Source organism: Polypterus senegalus, chromosome 8 (assembly GCF_016835505.1).
Source record: "Polypterus senegalus isolate Bchr_013 chromosome 8, ASM1683550v1, whole genome shotgun sequence".
Taxonomy (NCBI): domain Eukaryota; kingdom Metazoa; phylum Chordata; class Cladistia; order Polypteriformes; family Polypteridae; genus Polypterus; species Polypterus senegalus.
Window position 1 is genome coordinate 60,594,647 of NC_053161.1, and position 23,047 is coordinate 60,617,693.

General features: G+C 37.2%; 1 protein-coding gene across 1 annotated transcript in view; it reads right to left on the reverse strand.

Moving 5' to 3' along the window:
- The window catches only part of LOC120534555 (IQ and ubiquitin-like domain-containing protein), a 76,493-nt gene that overhangs the window by 27,054 nt on the left and 26,392 nt on the right, over window positions 1-23,047 (reverse strand). Inside the window, exons 7-9 of the mRNA XM_039762149.1 lie at window positions 17,966-18,142; window positions 15,629-15,877; window positions 11,662-11,847 (exon numbers count right to left, since the gene is read on the reverse strand). Of these exons, the coding sequence (XP_039618083.1) occupies window positions 11,662-11,847; window positions 15,629-15,877; window positions 17,966-18,142 (612 nt within the window). The remainder of the gene's footprint in view (window positions 1-11,661; window positions 11,848-15,628; window positions 15,878-17,965; window positions 18,143-23,047) is intronic.

The window sequence follows — 23,047 nt, forward strand, 5'->3', positions numbered from 1 at the left end:
CTTCCCTTCACCTCTCTATTAATGTGCTTGGACACAGAGCTCTGTGAACAGCCAGCCTCTTTAGCAATGACCTTTTGTGTCTTGCCCTCCTTGTGCAAGGTGTCAATGGTCGTCTTTTGGACAACTGTCAAGTCAGCAGTCTTCCCCATGATTGTGTAGCCTACAGAACTAGACTGAGAGACCATTTAAAGGCGTTTGCAGGTGTTTTGAGTTAATTAGCTGATTAGAGTGTGGCACCAGGTGTCTTCAGTATTAAACCTTTTCACAATATTCTAATTTTCTGAGATACTGAATTTGAGACTTTCATTAGTTGTCAGTTATAATCATCAAAATTAAAAGAAATAAACATTTGAAATACATCAGTCTGTGTGTAATGAATGAATCTAATATACAAGTTTCACTTTTTTGAATGGAATTACTGAAATAAATCAACTTTTTCATGATATTCTGATTTTATGACCGGCACCTATATATATATATATATATATATATATATATATATATATATATATATATATATATATATATATATATATATATATATATATATATATATATATACAGTATATATACATAAATTTCATACATACTCTTTTTTCAGAGGTTTCTGAGGTTAACCAAAGCAGGCTTCATCTAAAACATTTTTCTTGATCTGTTTTTCAAGCGTGTTAATCATAGACACACCACAAACTAGAGGCTTTAAAAGGGGGATCAAAAGTGATGGTCCCTGTACCCGATAACCTTAACTGAAAATTTTGAATCTTTTTTGTCAAAATATTTTAACACTTTCATCTCCAAATAACTAAGTAATTCATATAGTTTTATTGTAAATCAGCTTCCTGGTTTTGTTACTAGAGCTGGAATGAGAACAATGAAAAAACTGTGTGCACAATGTAGTAACTGAAAATGTGCAGAGCCAAGTACTAAGCAACAACTCCAGAAGCAATGACACTCCAACACATCAGGACAGAAGCTCACCTGCTTACCTCTGTTTTACGAGATGAGCAAGTGCTAGAATATATAAAATTAGCACATTAGCATCAACAGTCTCCCTGTGTCTGCATTAGTATAGGATCAGGACTAAAATTTTGAGATTAGTATCGATACCAGCCTTTGGTTCTCAATACCAGTACCAAAATGGTTCCAGAACAAATCAAAGAAAACTCCAAAGACTCCCATCTTACTCCAGCTTTTGTTTTTCACCACACCATTGCGTTACACTCCAGATGGGATTTCTCATCTGATTTATGTATCTGGATTTTTTTGTACATAAGCATATTTCCGCTTTTGTCCATACAGCATGTTATAGTGTGAATTCTTCGCACAACGTTATGCATGAGGCCCCAAGAGTTTTATTAGTCTTCAATATATTTAGGGCTTGAAGCACATCTAACTCTTTTATTTTAAAATCTAGAATCTCTGAGTGTTTTTTTACTTCTTCTTGGGAAATTCCATTTGTTTCTTCCTTTACAAATACTTGTTCATTTTGTTTGCTATTTCCATCTCATTTTCAGTTATTTCTGATTGTGTTCCTAAGGTTCCTAAAATTCTCTTTTATCATTTATTTTCCTGGTGTAGTACTGAAAAAAAATACTCCCAGTTTGTTATAGCTGCACTAGTAATTTTTTCAGTTTCTCTTTTGACCTTTTGAATGATTTCTTTGATGTCTTGCTGTAGTGTCCAGTATTAGTCAGAATTGTTTGGCTGTTTTTTTTTAATTTTCTTGTACAGTGGTCTTTTCAATTTTATTTTTAAAATAATGCCCTGGTTTATTGATTTTGCCTAATTATCTTAGTCTTTTTGTTTTATTGGTTTAGAAGTACTTATTTTTAGCCTGGATCAGAATGTCTTTGAAGTGACACCATCTGTCATTTATAGATTCATTATTTACTTTCCCATTCTGTGTTTTCCAGATACTTCAATTAAGTCTGCTTCCTCAAATTAAAAGCCTTCATTTTATGAGATCTAGATAGATGTCGCCACGTTTTGGGCTTGAAACAAATTGGGTGAGAAAACAGTTACTTGCCATCAGCACTATTTCAGTTTTCTCTTTTGTATTTCCAGGGGGGGCTTCCCAATCAATGCTTAAAAAATTAAAACCATCCATGATCACTATGTCTTCTTTCTTGTACATATGCCATGTCAATAACGTGGTATTGCCTGAATTATCAGAATCTGGTAACCTGTAGCAAACTCTACAACCAAATCTCTGTCACTCTTCTTTACTAGCATAACAGACAGGAAAAATATCATTGTGGATTTCTTTCAGCAAAAGTGGAGCTAAAAATCCTGGAAAAACATCAGGAACATGACAGAATTCAGCTTAATGCTGCTGTCACCAAATCTCAATTTAACTGAATATATGAGGGATAGAACTATTCCCCAAAGAGATTTCTCCTTCACCTTAGGCTAATGTGAACACATGATTTTATACATTAGAGCTAAAAAAATCAGCACTTTCTTGAGGGAAAATAAGGGTCCAACCTATTAGGTAGAGTAAAGCATATTGGTGTACACTGAAACGTTGTGGCTACTGTACCTTTTTCTTCAACCATGATTCTATAGTTTAGCTCATTAAATGAATTACCAGGTATTTTAGTCTTTATCCCAACAATTTTTAATTTCGGGGTTATTCATAGTGCAGAAATTCATTACACACCTAAATAAAAAAATTACCTATTGAGAGATGAAGAAATTTTCAATATGATTACAAACCAGAGTCATCAGTCAGTTCAAGTGTGGTAGATTAAGTGAATTTTAAGATGCTCAATGATAGGTAGCCACTTCTACTGGATATATACAGGCCTCACTCATACAAGAGACATCAGTTGGTAGAAGGGACTTTTAGTACTGTAGGCCTCTGTTGTAAGCAACCAAATACAGATCGGGAGGGTGGCAAAAATTCTCTTGCCTGAAAGATCGAAGAGTAAGTCACAAGACTGCTATGCTTTCTGCACTTGATGTTCAATCACAATTTATGTTTAGCAAATGTTTTTCATTATTGATGGGGAGAGTGCTTTTTGGCACCTCCTGTCTTCTTAGAACTGCACACCTCTATCGTGTGTCTTCCATTAAATACTCAGGGGAAGTGTTTCAAAAATTCTTCCACTGACCTCTATACATTTGAGCAAATATATGGTCCTTGCATTCTTTTAAGTGCTGGCCCATTTCGCAATCCTGGAGTTGAAGATTTGATAATATGATCTTCATTTTATATGGTCAAGGTGTGTGATAACATTTTGGCTATGTTGGCCTGTTATCAAAAGTTAGCTTGTTCTAGATATTGTAACTCTTTCTTGCACATATTGTTTTAATTACCTATGTTTGCTTCCCAGGAAACTTGCAGTTCATTTTATTGACTTTTAAATGAATATTCCTCCAAAATGATATGTTACTAACTCCATCTAGTTTGTAGTGAAGGCTGAGAAAACTTTTTAATCCCTCATTGGTCAAGACACCTGTCTTCAATTCAGAATTATGGGAATATGCCTTTCCTGGTTACATTTTACACTGATTTTACTGGATGTATTAATAATATTTTAGCAAAAAATGTTTTGCATATTTTGAGTATTCAATTGGATAATGGACATGTGGATTATGCAACACAAGTAATATGAAATTTTATTTATTTTCTCAATGGACATTTTTCACATCATTTACCGTTCGTTAGAATAGGTTTTCATTATTTTCCATCATATCATGTTTTTACTCATTCTCCATGAAAATATGAGATTAAAAAATGTTTTGGCCATCACTACAAACTACAAAGAGTAACATATTAAAAATATAATTTTGGGTGGACTATTCCTTAAAGCATTGGCCTGGCATGGCCTTTGTCTGGTAGTACATAAGTTGTCCTATGATTTCTGTTGTATTCTCCCATTGTGTAAATCCATCATGTGTCACAGGTAGCTGGGGTGGCGACCCAGCCGGGATGCCCAGGAGGACCGGAGGAGGGCTTGCACCTTCCCCAGACCATCTGGGGGCAACCGCCCTGGTTCCTTTGGGAGCCATGGGTACAGAGCTTTGAAGCTCCACCCTGTAGGGGCCCATAGTCACCGCCAGGGGGCGCCCCCATGCCTTTGGAGCCCTGGACCTCAGCACTTCCGCCATACCAGGAAGTGCTAGGGGGAAGAGGAGCAGGGACACCCGGAGTGCTTCCGGGGATACAGCTGGCACTTCCGCCACACTGGGGCGTGTTGGCGGGAGATTGCCGGGAAGCACCTGGAGCACATCTGGGTGTGGATAAAAGGGGCTGCCTTTCATTCGTGGCGAGAGTCGGGTGGAAGGGGACTGAGCTTGCTGGAGGAGGCAAGGAGGCGGCCTGAAGAGGAGAGTGAAGGCATTGTGTGGCCAGGACTTTGGGGACTTGTGGGGTTTGTGTGGCACTTAAGGACTTGTATATAACAGTGTAAATAAACGTGTGTTGGGTGAAATGTACGTGTCTGCCTGTCTGTGTCCGGGCCAGCCTCCACACATGTTATCATTGTTGTCATGTTCAATTAGCATCAGGAAAGTGAGATGCATTAAATCATTGGTTCATTAATAACTCAGTTATCTGACTTCATATTCTATATTTTTTTGAGGGATATAGTACTCAGGATTATCTTTGAGTGTTTATTTTCAATTTCTAGTTCTTTTAAATTCTTTTCATTTTAAATTTGGGCAGGCTAATCTTCTATGTTTGGAAGAAAATGGACCTTAACATGACTTTCTTTTTTTTCTTTGATTAGTGTCTTTATTACAAGGTACAGCAGCAACAGCAGCATTCATCACTTACATATGAGCTGTGCTTCGGCAACACACACTATTCCTAAGTTGTCTCTACGCATGGTCTCATAACCAGACCTGCTGCTTTGTTTTCTTTCACACAATTCTAGGTTAATTTTTTCATTTTTACTAGCCATAAAAGCATCAAAATACTGTCCCAATAATTGTGTACTTTTAAATTCACAATGCACAACTTAATGAGTGTTACACGATCATAATGGAAAGGTCATCACACACCATGAATTTTTAAACAAGCATTGTATTAAACAAATACTGTAGTGGAGTGGACAATCATCATTTAGGGACTGCAGGCACTATATTAAAAATAAGATTGAACCTGTCTCCAGATGTGCAGAAGGCCTGCTATAAACTTTAAATAAGTGCTCTCTGGAACTCCATTCAGTGCTGTTACATACAGCGTAAATGCTGTAAGACACTGTTTTAATCCTACTTACTTTGCATTTCTTTTGTGTTATCTAAGTGTACAGTATATCTCAAATAACGGTAACGTACTTTAAATTTAAGATCACCTAAGAACTCAGATTTTACATAGTAGTCTCTATTTCTGAAGTACCCTTAATAAGATACTTTTATGATCAAAGCTTCTGGGACAAGCTGTCCATCATCGAATTCATTTGCCAATTATCTGTGTGTAATGCCCAGTTCTTTAGGGAAAGTATCTTTCAGTAAGCATTTGACTTTGAAGCAACGGTGTATTCATTTAGGGCCTTATATCCAGACTTTACTATTATTCAATATGTTGCATATTTTGTTTAGTTTTGTCCATTTCCTATAATGCTCTCAGTAAACGCTACTTTACTTTTAAATCTCCTTATTTGTCAGTATATCTTGGATGATTGAAGTAATAAAGTTGATACGAGGCACCTGGTGTCGGGGGGAATGCCACTTTCTCAAAGGGTTAGCAGAGTGAGGTGTGGGAAGAACACGTCACTACATGGAAAAAAACTAAAGGTAAACAAAACTAAGAACGCAAATCCAATAACAGTACCTTGAAAGAGAGTAGTGGTCAAAATCCACAAAGAAGAGCAAAATTCACAATCGCAATGCTGAAGCTTCATTTCTCCTTTTTATACAGCTGGGCCCACCAGCTGCATCATCAGATGACCCCACCTCCTTGGCCTCTACTTTAACTCTTTCAGGGCTGATGTCGACTTTTGTCAAAAGGAGGAGTTGACAGTGGTAATCGACTGTAAACTGTGAGAAAACTAACCGTTATGTTTTAGTTGGACTCTCTTGGCTAGAAGGAAAGCTGACTTCGTTAGTATGACCGAGATTTCCTGCGCTCGCGTGAGTAGCAAGGCGCAAAAAACGGCAAAAATGGCACTGACATCTGGTGAAAGATCAAAGCGAATGCGTAAAGCAAAATACTCCATGGACGATGTTTTGCCTATTCTCTCTTAATTGAACTATGATTTGTCGGACTCAGATTTTGATACAAGTGATTGAAAATGAATGTGAAGTTCCAGCTTCAGCTGATTGGTCCCCAGCTAATCGTTGTACTTACATTGTTCGCCAGGCAGGACTGCCTTAATAATGATAAGAGGTAGAAACCAGATTGCAATGCACTGTGATTTTGTCCAAGCCACGCAACGATAGCCTGCCGCATATTCTTGGTAAACTGGCAGCTACAGCATGCAACAACAGGTGTTTTATGTTGGTTTCTGTGTGAAACCATTGCTTTTCAGAAACTATGCTTTTTGGAAAAAATATTCAGCTCTCAAAGAGTTAAGGAAGCAGGACGCACAATTAAAACATCCATGATTATTAATACACAGAACAGAAGAATAATAAACATAATATTTATGGAAAACACAGTATCACCTAAATTAAAAGAAAACAAGACAAAACCAATTTGTTATGAATTGTGATGCTCTTTAATTTTTCTAGAATTTTTCTAGCTGAACTAAATTCAAAATCATTACTTTGGGGATGTCTAAACTCAAGCAATTCAGTGTTGTTTTCAGTTTTTTTGCCAAAGTACTTCCTTTCAAAGTTGTTAATATTTTACAGTCATTATCAATGTCATTTTGTTTTATTTTTGCGCTGCATAAATTTGGAGACATTAGCATGTTTCACTGCTATGGTAATCCTTTCCATAATCCTGTGGAAGTGTGCAATTACTGAAGTCATCAGTGGTATGAAGGTCATCTTGCACATTTCCAGCCTTTCCAAGATTTAGATACTAAAATAGTGACAGTGTATGACTTTCATTTTGACTTTATGGTTCTGCATGTTATTTTTCACTACAGTTATCGGTTAACATTATTGCTTTTTTACAGTCTCCTTTTCTTTAATCTCCCAGTTATTAAACACAGCTTTGAACTTTGACCATATTTTTTCTTTGGGCCCTCCTCATAACATTTATAATGACTACTACTTTTACTTATAAGGACACCAATAAGAACACATTCAAAAGACAATAAAAATATTACATTAAAGAAAGTTTTACTAGAGCTAGAGACAAAACCTTGGCTAATCCATAACAGTATTAGCTTCTGTGTGTCTAGGTTGTTCTTGGGGATGAAGGTATATCTGGTGGCACACGTTCAATGTTAATGCAAAAGCTAGTGAATCTTCATGTGGAATACTGAGGAATGATAGATAGTATAGGAATATTTTTTAATCAGTGTCTAAGTGGATAGGGTCCATGCATGAGTGTGTTTCTGACGAAGTGTGTTAAGCTTACCAGAAGATAATAGTAATATACTGCTAGAATACTTCGGAAATCTATGAGCTACCATACTACTATAAATATAAAATAATTGTTTTAATAGGTTTGATGGGAATGTTTCAAAAAGGAGAAGACCAAGCAAGCTCTTACAGCAAAACTTCATGATGTGCTTGTTATATAAATATCAGACTATAAACTGCAGCTCTGGTGCGTGCTGTTAACGTGAAGTTTATGCATTCACAAAACATGTGCTTTTGGCTAAAGACTTTTTATAAATTGGCACATTTGAGTATATGTGGGTTGTCACACATGCGCGTCAGAGGATTCCCTTCCAGGCTCATCAGAGGTATGTAACACCACTGTGGGACAAGAGGGGCTGCTGATGCTAATGGTATCATTTCTTTTCTCATCACCCAGTAGGGGCAGCTGACCCCGTCCCTTCCAGTTGGAGTCCTATAAAAAACTGACTTCCCCAAAAAGAGGCATCTCATTTTGACCAAAGCCTGTCCAGCACAGTTTCCCCCCTCAAAACCGACCCGCTCTTAAGAAGTCAACCCAAGGCGATAATTATCTATTTATTTGTGTTCTTTTGTGCCAATGTGTGCTTGTTTGCTTTTACCAATTCCTGCTATTGGATTATGGCGTGTTCAATCAACAGGGTGCAATGGATTAGCACCTCAGCAGGGTTTGGTTCACATTGTTCACCAGTTTTGTTTGGAAGAGAACTTAGGATCTTAAAATCCTGACCTAAACAAGTCCGTTAGAAAATCAATGGATGAATAGAATAAATATCCGGAAGAGATGAGAAGGAATAAAGAAATTACAATAGTGTGACAATGAACAACACAAGACAAAGTTGATGTAACCTTTGAAAACATAGTTAAGAATTTTCTGCTAATTTTTCACAGGACCTTTAAAGAGGGCTTAAAGAACAGGCTGCAGATGATCAGCATAGTTATTTTATACTGTTGCTCAGCCGTATGTAGACATGGAACATTACTTGAAGCAGTTATTACAGCCCTTGATATTTTATCCAAAATATTACTTGAACATTACAACATTTTCTTAGCTATTATATTTCATTTTTCAGTTCTTCCACTTACCTAATAATGTTTCAGCCATAATAGAAACCTTTGGGGAGGATCCAGCTGCTCCTGAGCCCAGCAGAAGGTGTCTATTCTTGTCAAGTAAGAACCTGATGGTAAGCTTAAGCTCTAGGGATCGATTTGGAAGTTCAGCTTATTGCAAAAGACACAATCTGATGGAGTGGAACGCTCAGTTTATTTCTGGCACAAAGACGGGATACTAAGGATATGTTTAAAGCTGACTGATGTTTATCTATTAAACAGGCTATTACTAGAGTTTTAGGAACAGAATGAGCATTATTTTCTATATTTTGTGGATGAACAACAATAATTTAAACATTTTATAACGACAAGATGAGCATAAGTGGTTCTTTTGTGACCTTGATCAATTCTAGAGGTCATTTGGTTAACCCTTATATCAGATCATAGGTATCTAAAAAATTAAAATTAAAGAATGTAATACCAGTGGCACGATTATATTACTGGTAGAACCAGATGTTTCTGTCCGCTTTACTTCCTATATAATACCATGTGCTAATAAAATTTGTCAAGAGGGGGTAAGTGCCCATGGCTGTAGGCACAGGGGCAACACAAAAAGTCACTATATAATCACCCGTATATTTGATAAGTCACACTGACTGATGCCATTGAAAGTTGAAAGACAGGAGAAGACCAATGTTTTTCCAAAAAGACAGAGACTTTCTATATAAGCTGCTCTCCCTGAGGATTTTGGAGATTTGTGTGTGATATTTGACATTTCATAGGTCAAGTGCTGAAATCATATCTACATTATTATCACTGAATCATAGTATATTCCTAGTAGCACATGCACTGTTAACTGCGCCCATTTTAGTGAAGCCTACGTATGGTCAAGGTACAGAGCTTCACCATGTCATATGATAATCTTGCCTGAAGAAGGGGCCTGAGTTGCCTCGAAAGCTTACATCCTGTAATATTTTTAGTTAGGCAATAAAAGGTGTCATTTTGCTTGACTACATTCATAATGGCTAACACGGTACAACACCCTAGTACTACCATGTCATCAGAAATTCACTGTCTGTAAATACCTTTTGGAGACATTATGTTCACATGTGTTTCAGTACAGTGTAATGAAATGCACCTGAAATTGAATAACAACTCTTTAAAATATGCACCCTTTAAAAAAGTCATGTAAACATAAAAGTTAAAAGCAAAAACATGGAAATACATTCAATAATATCTTAATACATTCATACAAGATTCACTATTATTTTACCAGTTTAAGAATTAAAGTACTGTAAATAAACAATGGTCACCTGCTGTTATGAAGAGGAATCAGTCTGGGTTTCCTGCTGTGATGGACTCCAGCAGAAGTGACAGCTTGCAGCCTTAAGCCTACCCTCCCCTCTGCAGGAACACAGGTCCTAGCGGCTGCTTTGCCCTCCCACACAGTTGTGAAAACACAAACTTTTCCCAAACAAGCTAAAGGAGATCTGCATTAGTACTTGCAACTACTATATTCAGGCTTTGGACAAAGAAATGACATCACTTAAGAACTTTGTCACTGGCTCATTTGAGCTTCTTGCTTTGGCAGCTCGATTTACATTACGGTGTACATATTATCAAAACATTTACTTATCTAACATATTTCCATAAAAAGGTTTAAATATAACATATATAAATATTGCCAGCATTCCATACATAATTTTCTATGAGATGATATGCAAACACCACCTACCACAAAAAGATTACTGCCATGGCACGTGACTGTCACCCTTCATGCAAACATTGTCAGTTGTCACTTATGAATTGCTGGATGGATATCACACAACGCCTAGCAGTCATTGACATTTGGATTTGGGCTCATAAAGCTTGACCCTCATTTACCTTGAGTCAATGCAGGCATCCGAGAACTTTCTTGCATCCCATATAAATCAGTTAGACACCCCAGATCCTCAGACACCGACCTTGTCATTGTCCCATAGACTGGGTACACAACTCTCAGCCAGTGCTCATTCTTCTTTGTGGTTCCAACTCTCCTACTTTCTCTCTTTAAATTATCACATCAATTGTAATGCTCACAAATGCAAAACGCCTCTTCATATTTCGTTTGTAAAAAATGGTCCCTGTATTTGATCCTCTGTTAATATTTAATTTTATATAAATTTGGTACTAAACCTGCTATGCGGTTCATCAATTCTAACAGCCAATCTAATCTCATACTCATTCAGGTCATGGTCAATTATCTTATCATCTGGGTTGTTTTGTGTTAAATTCATAATTGGGCACCCGCTAACTTAAGAATTCACCAACAAATTTTGGAGGCAACTTATTTCTTATTTGATTTGTTCATACTGTAGATTAAGCTGGAGGGAATTTTTGTTTTCTTCCAAATTAATGGCAAACTTAGAAGAGTAAAAAATGAAATCCAAAGTGTGGTAGGATATGATAATTGTTCTTTTGCTTTCCGTTTTATAATTAAACAGCGTACAGTCTTAGGTTATATTTAATGAAGAGACAATACAGGTGTTATCTCGAGTTGAAGAATGGAATATACTGACTGACAATTTTGGATTCTTCCATAATTTATAAACCTATGTTATATACAGTTATTTCCTTTAATTTCATTTGGGTCATAGTCATCTTAGTGTATGTTAGATTATCCCATCAACATGTATAGGTATTATGTTACATGTCTGATTTAGAGCTCAAAATAAAAAATTAAATATCTCAATTTTATGCAGATGAGGGTCTAGCAAATCAATTGATTTGAGGCATTACATAAACAAAGTGGAAGGGTTCCCAAACATCTGCACACATCATGCCACATTTACTATTCTTATTTTTTTAACCTTTGAAATAAATAACAGTAAGCATGTCTGGGCTCAAAGAAATCCTAAAGAATTGTATCTCTTGGCTTTCTGGATGTCCCCTGGTGGTCATATGCTTTTAAGAATATGTTCTGCTTGGGCTGTTATGCCAATGTCAAAGGTAATTTTTGTCTTTTAATATCTGATGCGTTATTTCAGATAAACCTATCGTGCAGTATGATCCACTAACAGAGATGTTGTGAAGTAAAAGGTTTGTCATTATTTGATGTAATTCAAAGAGATGTTAGTTTTCCTTCTTACTTACCTTTTCAACATCTTTCAGTTTGAAGTGTGCTTTAGCTTCATCTTTGGTTAACAGGATACAATTCCATGGAGACCATTCTACATATTTATTCCATCTCACAAGCACAAGTTCAGAGAGCTCATCCCAGGCACTCAGTGCCGACTGGACACCCCAGATGGCTTCAAGCAGGTATTGCAGGTCCTTTTCCTGAAATAAAAGAGTCTGTACTGAAAACAAACCTCACACAAAGTTACAAAATAATATTTCTGCACTTTTAACAAATTGAAATTTGCATATATGCCCCTTCTCACCTACAGTCTTAAATTGTGTGGAGTTAAAGGTTACTTTTGTATAAGTGTGGGTGTACAATGAAATGAATACATTTGTGCTACTTAACATATAGAAAATGAAATAATCTAGTGGAGCAGTAAGTAGAATTTACAACCTTCAGCAGACATTTATTAACTATAGCAAAACAAAGGAGATCCAAACCAGGGGAGAAGTACAAGAAAATTGTATTTTAGGTTTTAAGTAAAAATACATCTTAAGCTTCTTCCAGAAGTTACTGGACTTAATCTGTGAAGCAAAGTTAAGGTTTTGTTAATCTTGGACACCCAGAAATTAAGTCACCTAAGAGAAGTCAGACAGTTTTAGGAAGTTTTGGTACAGTCATGTATAAATTAACCTTGCAATACTTACAAGAAGAAGAAAAGAAAACAGATTTCATAGTAAACGACTTGAACATAGGTAGATTGCTGCTGGCACTCTGTATTGTGGTTGCTCTAAGTATTTAAGATGAGGTAAATTCCATAAAGTGGCATCTCCCTGATGAGGAGAGATACTGAGCAGAGTAAAAGTGAGAATTTAAAGATTCTCTTCATGTCTCTCTGGGTTTTTGCTTCCCATCTCAAAGCTGTGCATGCCAGGCTAGGCAGCACGTTGTGAATGGGCCTGCTGATGGAATGACACCTTTACAACAGTTGCCGCTGCCTGGATAGGCTATGGTTCCTCATGTTCATTTTTACATAAGATATAGACATCATCTCCACAGTATATCAACAAGGAATTTACCCTTTGATTATTTCAGGTAACAACAAGAATCTTTCAATTCAAATTTCAGAAAAGAGATACAAAGCCAATATTCATAAAATACTAGGGGGTTTCATCCCCTGCTCGCTTCACTTGCTAACCCCTTGGCCTGCTCTTCATGCCAGCCACTTTGCATCTCTGCCACTCGCGTATGTGGATTTCACTTTCACCAAACAACAAATCTTTTAATTCTCGCGGATAGGCCTCTTCATTGGAAAGACACACTACTTTTCCCTGATGGCAACACAAATTAGATGCTCTTTAAGTCTCTGACTTAAAGTTTAAATCCAAACAATATCTACATACTTCTGTCATATCACCTATGTCCATATATTCAATTTCTTTCGCTGTTCCGTTATTTCACCGAATACTAATTTTTGTTTGTGCTAATGCGATCTTTACTTTTTTTGAGATTTTCAAATTTTAGTACTTTCATTATCTCTAACCTGCACTGCATGTGTATCGCGCCAACGTTTTTGAATACTTTATGACGTTCTACTTTGTCATCTACTCTTTGTCTTTTATTTCTAGCCCCGGGCATGGTAAAATCTCTTGGCATCATCTCGCGGGACATGAAATTATCTCTCTGAAAATGTCTTGTCTTGTCCCAGGATTTTTTTATATAATAGAGAGACATTTAGTGTAATATGTACCAGCATATCATAACTGAACTAAAAAATTTTAATTGTTTATAAAGTGTACCCAGGGTGATCCAGGCCGTGAGCATTGTTATGATGTACCAGCATCAAGTTTGGGGAATATACTACCTTCAAACCAGTTTGGGCAAAGATTTTTCTAGCTGTCTTAGAGAGTCTTAGATTTAAATTCAACCCTAATGCTTTAACAGCAGAAGATGGGATAATATTGTGCTAAGAAAAGCCTATTGTTATAACCTATAGTACACTATTTGCTCAAAGACAGATTTTGTTTAACTGGAAGTAACCTAATTTACCATCAATAACTCAGTGAAAATATTCTATTCTAAAGGTGTGAAAAAATGTATTTGTTTTATGAGGATCATTACAGAAATTGTTCAGAATTTCATTGAAAAGCAATCAATGTTAATGTAAAGTAAGCACACCAAGCCTGCGCTGATGCCTTTCATTTTATTTTCTGTTTCATTCTATATGAATCACCACTTTAGATGGGGCTTTTTCATATCACATAGCTCTCTAACTCAAATGGGAGCTGAGCACTCAGTTAAATGGATTGTCTTCAGAATGTATTATTTTATTTGCTTTTTAGCACCTTTTTTGTTCTCTTAATGTGTTTTGTTCTTGAAACAAAATGAGAAAACAAGCTGGTAGACCTCACCAAGAAAGGTCTGAGTCAAAATCAGGGACAACAGTGGAAAATCAAAGATGAAAATGAAACGCAAGCAGAGATTCAATTGTTAAACTACCCAAAAACTATATGTAGCCAGTACAGCACTGCCGTTTTTATAGGCAGGAGGTGCTGAAGCAATATGATATGTGACAAGCATTGCCATGGCAACATCCACAGATAATTAGAAAACAACTAACTGGCAGTGCTGGTAAAATTCAAAATGGCATCACACGTAAAAGAAAATAAATAAAATGAAGAATTTACGGTAAACCTGCACATCAACAAATATGCACACTGTGTGCCCATGTGGATAGAGTATGAGCAGTGTGGGCTTGGAAAAGCCCATTTAAATACGGCACTGGCCCAATGTGGGGGCTGCTATAAGGGGCTCCTTAAAAAAGTTAAGTTAAGTTAGTTAGTTAGTTAGTTAGTTAGTTAGTTAGTTAGTTAGTTAGTTAGTTAGGTTAGTGACCCTAAATGCTGGCAGCACAAGTTCAGAATATCCTTCAATGGCCTAGTGATGGTTTGGTAGTTCTGCTCCAAAGTAATCACTACCTCTATATTTTCCTGATTTTTAATATTACAGAGTAAGTAACACTGTGAATTAGTATTGTTGGTGCATATTGGATTTGATTAAGGAAGTATAAATAACAATTGTTATTTTTATACTGGCTAAAATTGCATTTTCTTCTATATTATTGGTACTATTTTGTGTTCAGGGTTTTAACACCAAAAAACAAGAAAAAAAGAACTGATAGCATTGAATGTGAGGGCATTTTGTGCTTTGTAAGAATAAATAGTTCAAGGCTATATTGGTGGCACCTCACAATAAGGAGACTGGGGTTCACATCCCAGGTCATCCCTGCATGGAGTGTGTATGGTCTCCCTGTGTGCATGTGGGTTTCTTTTGGGTGCTCTGGTTTCCTCCCACAGTTCAAAGATATACAGGTTAGGTGGTCTGGTAATGCTAAACTGGCACATGGCCCAAGTGTTTGTGTGTGTGTGTATATGTTCACTCTGTGATAGGCAGGTGCCCTGTCCAGATTGTACCTACCTGAGTATGTTACTTGCTGCAATAGACTCCAGCTGCCCTGAAATTCTTCCTTTAATAAGCAGGAAGAGAACATTGATGGACCAGTAAAATATGAACATTTTCAGGTTCATGACAAAATCTGGACTCCCTGTGGTTTGCGGCCAATTTTGCCCCAGTGTGCAAATCCCAATTGTTAGCTGCCCACATAGGGCCAGTATGTTTGCCCACACTAATTCTACACTTACTTGAATGTCAACTTGTTTGCTAGAAATGTTGGAAAAAGGCTAGATAATTATGACAGCCATTACAGAATTGATTTGGACATTTAATTTGTTACCTATGGCTTTGGTTTTAAAAGTTCAGCAGTAGTAGCAGATATAAACAAAAAAATGTTCAGTAACTTCCCAATTCTGGTATATGAAGGCTTTAAAAATATTTATACTGGGGTCACACTTTAACAATACTCAAAAAAACTACCATTTATTTTTTTATTCTGCTATATTGTGAAATCAAACTAAATTGTCCAGCCAGTAATATTACCTGAATCAAGCAAGCAATCTTTCCTTTTACAGGATAATCGGCTTCTGTTTGTCTAAGATGTTTCAGCATGTCTCTGTATTCTGAATAGTCTTCTCGATGATGGGCTTCATTTTCCAACAGGTAGCAATGCTGACATCGACCAATTGCACTTGATCTTGTTGTTATCTTAAATTCACTGGAGGTCAAGTATCTGTTACAGCCACTGCACAAGTAGATATTCTTTTGCAATGTTAATGGATCCTGTGGAACCTGGTATTTGAAAAGCAATAATAAGAATTTAAAGCAAATGGCTTTTTATATTGAGCATTGTCAAAAAAGATGCCACATCAAAAATCTATCAAACATTCTCTGAATGTGTATATAGAGCATTTCTAAATTAAAGTCGATATTTAACATTAATCTAAATAGACTGGTATGATAACAATTAAGCTGCAAAAACTGGCAACACTTAATGTGATAATAAACAATGATAGATAGATAGATAGATAGATAGATAGATAGATAGATAGATAGATAGATAGATAGATAGATAGATAGATCTATTTTATTGATCCATGCAAAACTGACATTTTTGCAAGTTAATGCCAACAAGATCTCAGTGAAAACAGTACACAAAGGTCTGATTTTATAGACCTGTCTTTTGAAGGCTTTTGTAATAAATGAATTTAGTGAGCCACTTTCTCAAAAAAGTGCCTTTGCTGACATCAAGTATGTGGAGCCCATTGGAAAGTGTGCTGTTTTGGTCAAAGCAAGAACAGGTCATCCCATCGGCCCTAAGATTAAAGCAGCATTTTGGCACACTAGCTGTAAAATCTGCATGTGATGCAAAAGGCTCTAAATGTGCAACTTGGACTGGGATGTTGTGACAAGAGCAGCATCAACTAAAAATAAACTGTTAGGAACAACATTGTAAGGTTAACACATAAAGCAGTCTCTGTAGCCTAGTTACTGAACTTAGTATACCTGAATAAATACATAAAGAGAGAAAGAAAGAAACAAACAAACAAATAAACAGTAGTTTAAAATAAGTGCAGTAGTGATCACCCATTCCATACATAAATGATGCTAATGTATTCACAGTTTGTCACATGACATTGCTTCAGCCTATGGGATCTGGATATGCTAAAAGTTGGTCAAGTAATCCTAACTTTTAATACATGGTAAACTGTGTCATATGTAGAATACAACTTCTAGTGACACAGAGTAGGGAATTTATGTGAATTGCTGTGTGCTTAATTGTACGGCAACTCAGAATGCGCTAGCATTTTTATAGAACTTTTAAAAAACAAAATGCACTTACTTTTTTAAATGACACTGTAAGTAATTAAAAGTTAAGAGCTCCTTAGTTATGTTTGGTCTGCCAGCTATTTTATAAAGTCGCGATAAAGCAACATAAATCACAGCTCAGCTCCAAGGAAAAATTGCTAGGATTTGATCTAAAAGGCAGTAGTTAATGGAAAGCTCATTGTCTTTGATTGGCCATTGTCAGAATCTCCCTACAAAATCAGTCACTTGTTTTATTCTAAGAACTCAAAGCATAGTGCCTTTCATGCACTCAGTTATATAAGTCCATTTCTCTCATTAGTCACTCAATGAATTGATCAACCCCACTTGATCTGGCCAAGCTCTTTATATAGGGCAGTGAACTTTATACTGCATGGAGGTGTGTTTGTTTTTAATTAAAACTAGGGGGCTTTACATTTATATACCGTTTTTCTCAATACTCACAGTACTTTGCTTTGTGAGTGGGGAGCTACTTCACCAGCCGTTTTTGCACCAGTACTCTCACCACAAATTAGCTATTAGGTAGTGAAGTGGTGAGACAGAGATACTGTAGCTAGTTAGAGACAGGGGGTGATTAGGGGACCAAAACAACTAGGCCATGGTGGGCAGTTTAGCCAGGACATTGGGATGCATCCTGCTGTTTATGAAGGATGCTCAGGGATCTTTCATTACCACAGAGAGTCAAGGACCTCAGTTTTATATGTCATCTGAAGGACAACACCATTTTAACAGCACACTGTCCCTGTCACTGCACTGGGATTCACATTCAGACCACAGGGTAAGCGCCCCCTGCTGACAACTCAACAGCTGAACCAGCAGCAACCCCTGTGTTTTTCTAGGTGGTCTCCCATCCAAGTACTGGCCAGGCCTGAACATGCTTAGCTTGAGGTGGGGGACCAGTTGTGAAGTGCAGGTGCATCTTTGTTGTGTGAGCCTGACTGATTACATTATGGACTCAACTAAGAAACCTGCAAATAATCAGCTTCTAATAAAATGAAACCCCTTTAACTAATAAAACTTGGCTGAAACCAAACAGTGTATATGAAGTATTACCTTCAGTAACCTGATCACTTCTGGATTGAATAATGGAGTCTTTATGTACTGAAGAAACAAAGTGGAAATTCTTTGCCTCAATCCTTCCAGGCTGGCCTTCTTTACCCCTCGTGTTAATAGATCTTCTTCCCTGTCAATAAGCTCCACTATTTCTTGAGTAAGCTTACAGTCATGCTCCTTTCAAGGGTAAAAAGGAAAAAACAAAACATATTTTAAAACTTTTTAGCTTTTTATACAATGACATGCAATTTTCTCCTTTCACTTGAAAATAAGAATTTAATCATCTCAACACAGCCATAAATTAAACTAAATTGAGAAAAACTAGGCAATGTATTAAAATATCTCAAGGACATAGCTTAGTGTTAGGATAAGCTAGTGGTGGCTACAGGAGGTTGGCGAAAAAAAAAATTAAATGGTGAAAATTTAAAGAAAGAAAAACAAAATGTGTTATCTTGATGTGTATCAATGCATCCGGTCAATTTTAAAAAATGAGTCGTGGGACAGCATCAGTCTGTTCTCCTGAGTCTAATCTTTAAGTCCATCCCACTATTGTTATGATTTGACTCATTTTACATTTTTATTGTATTGTATTGCATTGGCATTTTATACATTCATTGTATATTGTTGCTAGGAGATTCTACCAAAGACTCCTTTGTGCATGCTTCTTTGATTGGGGTTTCCCTGTTTAGATTTTTTTCCTACTATATTTCAGGCTTAGCATTTTGGCTTCATGATTTGACCTCCTGGGTTTCTTTTTAGCTTGTTTTTTCGACTATGCTTCATCTTCTAGTTTCCGATTAAATTCTAATGTCCTCCTGGTATACCTAAGTCAGGACAACTTTCTTCTGAACACTGCTTTAGACAATGTCATGAGGAGCTGGAGCCTATCCCAGCACCATTAAGTGCAAACAGTAACCATCCTGGGTCAGAATGTCCGTCTATCTTGGAGAATACTCTAAAATATGAGCTCAGTCTGGACTAATTGAAATACACCAATTGACTTAACCTGTAAGAATGCAGGTAAAGTAACAAAACCACAACATACAGAGTAAATCCAATAATAAAGTACTCTTTACAAAGTTATTATCTGAATTATAACAGCATTTCAAGTTTAGCAGTTCTACTTGTGAACCATTCTGCATAGTTGCATAAATGTGGAAAAAAAGTCACCATTTTTTCCCCTTATCATCTTCTTCTTTCCCTCTGGCTTTTCCCTTATCAGGGGTGACTGCAGTAGAGGTGTATCTCACTTTTCCATCACATTCTGTATATATTTTGCATTTATTTTGAGTATCCATTAACACACTGCAGTCATAACCCTTACAACAATGTTCATACTGAGATAAAATTACATTTTACTTTGATGCTTTTATGTGCTTGCGCTTATCTCAAATGTATTCCTTTTTACATGAATGCAGTATGCGATTATAACTGTGCCCAAGCTGCCAGAGCTGGCCAGGGATGCCACACTAAAACCTGATTTATACTCCTTGGTGAGGTGCACAGCCACAATAATGTAAATGCAGACAAATCACTACATCTTAAGACTTCTGATCAACTGTCATCTGTAGTTATTACAGTGAAATTCTTATCTGCATTTTGTTCTAAGAACAGTTGACAAAAATAGAAACTGTCCCTGAATCTACTGATGCTAGGGCCAATGGCCTTGTACCGAGTGAGAAAAATGGCTGTGTAGAAAGGGCTAATTTAGAAAGCTTGACTTTCTAATGTAGCAAGTGTTGTATATGTCCTAAACATAAGGCAGCTGGGTGCGGTTAATATTTTGTGCCATCTTCATCACTCTCTGCAGTACTTCACATTCTTGAGCCAAGCAGGTGCCACAGTAGAATGTGATGCAATCACTGACGATGAACTCTACTGTGGACATGAGAATATTTGGAAGAAATATGAGTTTTTGTCAGACGTCTGATAAAGCAGAGGTGCTGGTGAGTTTTTTAAACAAGAGACAAAATTTGTTCTGCACACATCAGTTTATCAGTTATTGTTCCTCTATGATGTTTATAGCTGCACAGTTTCAACGGTATTGCTGCAATGTAGATGGAAGTGGAGTTAGCCTTCTGCTTCTGGAAGTCAGCCTTCTGCTCCTTGGTTGTGGTTGAATGTTATCAGTGAGATTATTGTCCTGGCACCACTGAGTCAGAAGGTAGACCTCTTTTCTGTAGGCCATCTCATCATTGTTGGTTATCAAGCCAATGACGGTGGTTTCTTCAGCAGGTTTAATGATGGAGTTGGAGCTTTGACTGGAAACACAATCATAGATGAACAAGGAGTACCTGTGTTCTGCTAAAGCAGAATGATTTATTATTTTGGAACCACAAGATGAAATAAGAACAAAGCAGAGTACCCCCCGGGCTCAAAATCAAAGAGACAAACTGATCTTTCCCAAAGACAGAAAAGTGAGAGAAGAATCAGAATTGTAAATCAAATGGTAAGTCAGAAAACTGAGAATGAAAATAGTGAGAAGTGCAGCTCAGGTCTTTAAGTTTGACCCAAAATAGCACATGAACAGCACATAAATGACCTTTTTTAAAGGGTCAGGCTGATGATGTCACGTGAATATGCTCCCATGGACTTCTGGGAGGTTGACTCAGGAATGGCCAACAGGAAAATCATAAAACAGAGATGTCAATCAATATTCCAAATGGTGGTGTAAAGTTAAAAAAATACAAATCATTCAGGAACCAAGATAGGATGAAATAAATGCCTTAAACAAGTTCCTCAACCTAAGAAACCCCACGGATAGCCCCAAAAAGTCACAAAAACGCCACAGGAACATTACAAAAATCCATCCATCCATTTTCCAACTTGCTGAATCCAAACACAGGGTCACGGGGGTCTGCTGGAGCCAATTCCAGCCAACACAGGGCACAAGGCAGGAAACAAACCCCAGGCAGAGTGCCAACCCACCGCAGGACACACACAAACACACCCACGGGCCAATTTAGAATCGCCAATCCACCTAACCTGCATGTCTTTGGAATGTGGGAGGAAACCCACGCAGACACGGGGAGAACATGCAAACTCCAAGCAGGGAGGACCTGGGAAGCGAACCCGGGTCTCCTAACTGCAAGGCAGCAGCGCTACCAATGTGCCACCACATTAAAAAAATGAAAATGAATAATTAGCACCAATCACAATAGCGTGGAGGATATGATGCCTATCCACACAGGTCAATGGCTTATTAAGTCGAAAATCCGATTGCAAAGGGTGACAGTAAGTCTTAAAACTGAGGAGTTAGGTTAAGTGGTGACTCTTTTGCCACAGTAAAATTTGTGTGTGTGTGTGTCAGTGTACCTTGCAGTGACCTGGTGTCCCATCCAGAACTACCTTCTCATTTGTACATGATGCTGCCAGAACTGTTCTCCGTCTTACCAATATCAAATAACTGGTCAGAATGGGCTTGACAATGGATGGATTTCTTTCATATCACTTTTAACAGATTCATGTCTTTCTTTTTGTTTTTTCACTTTTGAGAATTTTTTCTCTTTTTTTAGAACAAAAATATACATAGGAATATGGCTTGCTTTTTTCAGAAATTTTCTGTGCAGTTTAGTTGCATTATAATATTTCCTGAATATAATAATTAATGAATTAACTGCACCACGACATTATTTTGTTTTGTGATTGGGCACTGCCATGTTATGATTTCCATTACCAGCACACTGCTTCTGGGCGGCAAAGGAGCAGCACCTTGCATCATCAGTGTGACCCTTCAAATTCAGAGCAAAGACTCATTCTGTATCTGTGATTTGAATAAAACCACTAGGTAACACTTTATAATAACTGCATCTCAGTTCTGGCTTCCAATCTTAATGTTTTTTTCTCTGACTTTGATTTCTGGTTACCGATTAGGCATTGGTGCAAAAAGGTTTCATCATGAAGGTTCTGACACATATCTGGTATTGAATACATTTCATCTCCTGGTCCTCTTCTTGCCCTCAAGCAGAATTCAAGCTTTTAAAGACTCTAAGTCTAAGTTGCATGGCAGTGCCCATGCAGTGCTCCAAACCTATTCAAGATGCCATAAGGTTCCTAAACAAGTGAGGCAATCTACTTAACAATAGTTATATACCACTAATGGCACACTTAAGCTGGCACTCAAGTCTTCAATCTTCCTCAAGAGTGATTTAAGATATGAAGGGGTAGGTGAAGTGAGGGTGAAGTTGGTAGGGATGAGAATGGCGCCCGTACTTGTGTGCAGCACGGGCGTCCTTCTGGCTGCTGCCGAGAGTTGATTCTACAATAAAATATAGTAAAAATAAAAAGAGGAATAACCTTGGAGGTCAATCATCACGCAGAAGGCAGATAGTGGACATCACGTAGTATTTGTATACCAAATTTCAGGTTAATAGGTCAAATGGTTTGCGATCTACAGGTGATTTAAAATCCTGGACAGACAAATGAACAGCCACTGTAGCGTATTATATATAAAGATAATGTAAAGCTGAATGATTGACTGACTCAGTCACTCATCCAAAAAATCACATTTTTCTTTAATTTAAAAGCTAAAATTTTGCAGGATGGTACGTCTCAGGCAGTAGGCATCTACTAAGAAAGGACATTATGATATATTAATATTTAAGGGTAACCCCACTTCACAACAGAAAAACTAAATATCCCAAAATCTTTAAAACCCTTTAACTGATTTGATTGAAATTTGGTGATGTTATAGAAAAAAGAAAATCAGGTGACCTGCGTTTTTTTATTTAATATGCTAAAGAATATGCTCTGTGCTGAATTTGGAGGTGGTTTTATGCAAATGAATGATGCAGCAAAAGTGATTGACATTACCACTAACCAATAGGGTGGACAGATGACTGAGGAAGAGGTGGTGTCCTAGACAGGAAACAAGAGATGTGATCACATTTTCCAAGTATAGTGAGGTGTGAAGAAGAAAGAGAAAGTTTGGAGAAGTTCAAGGAAGATGTGAAGCTCAATGTTTAGCAAATGTGCTACCCTATAATCCTAAAGTGCTGATGCCACACGCTGTGGCTGAGAGTGTAGGTGTTACTTTGCTAGAAGCAAAAAGGGATAGAGGGAGATGTAGGGCAGAAGTGGTGT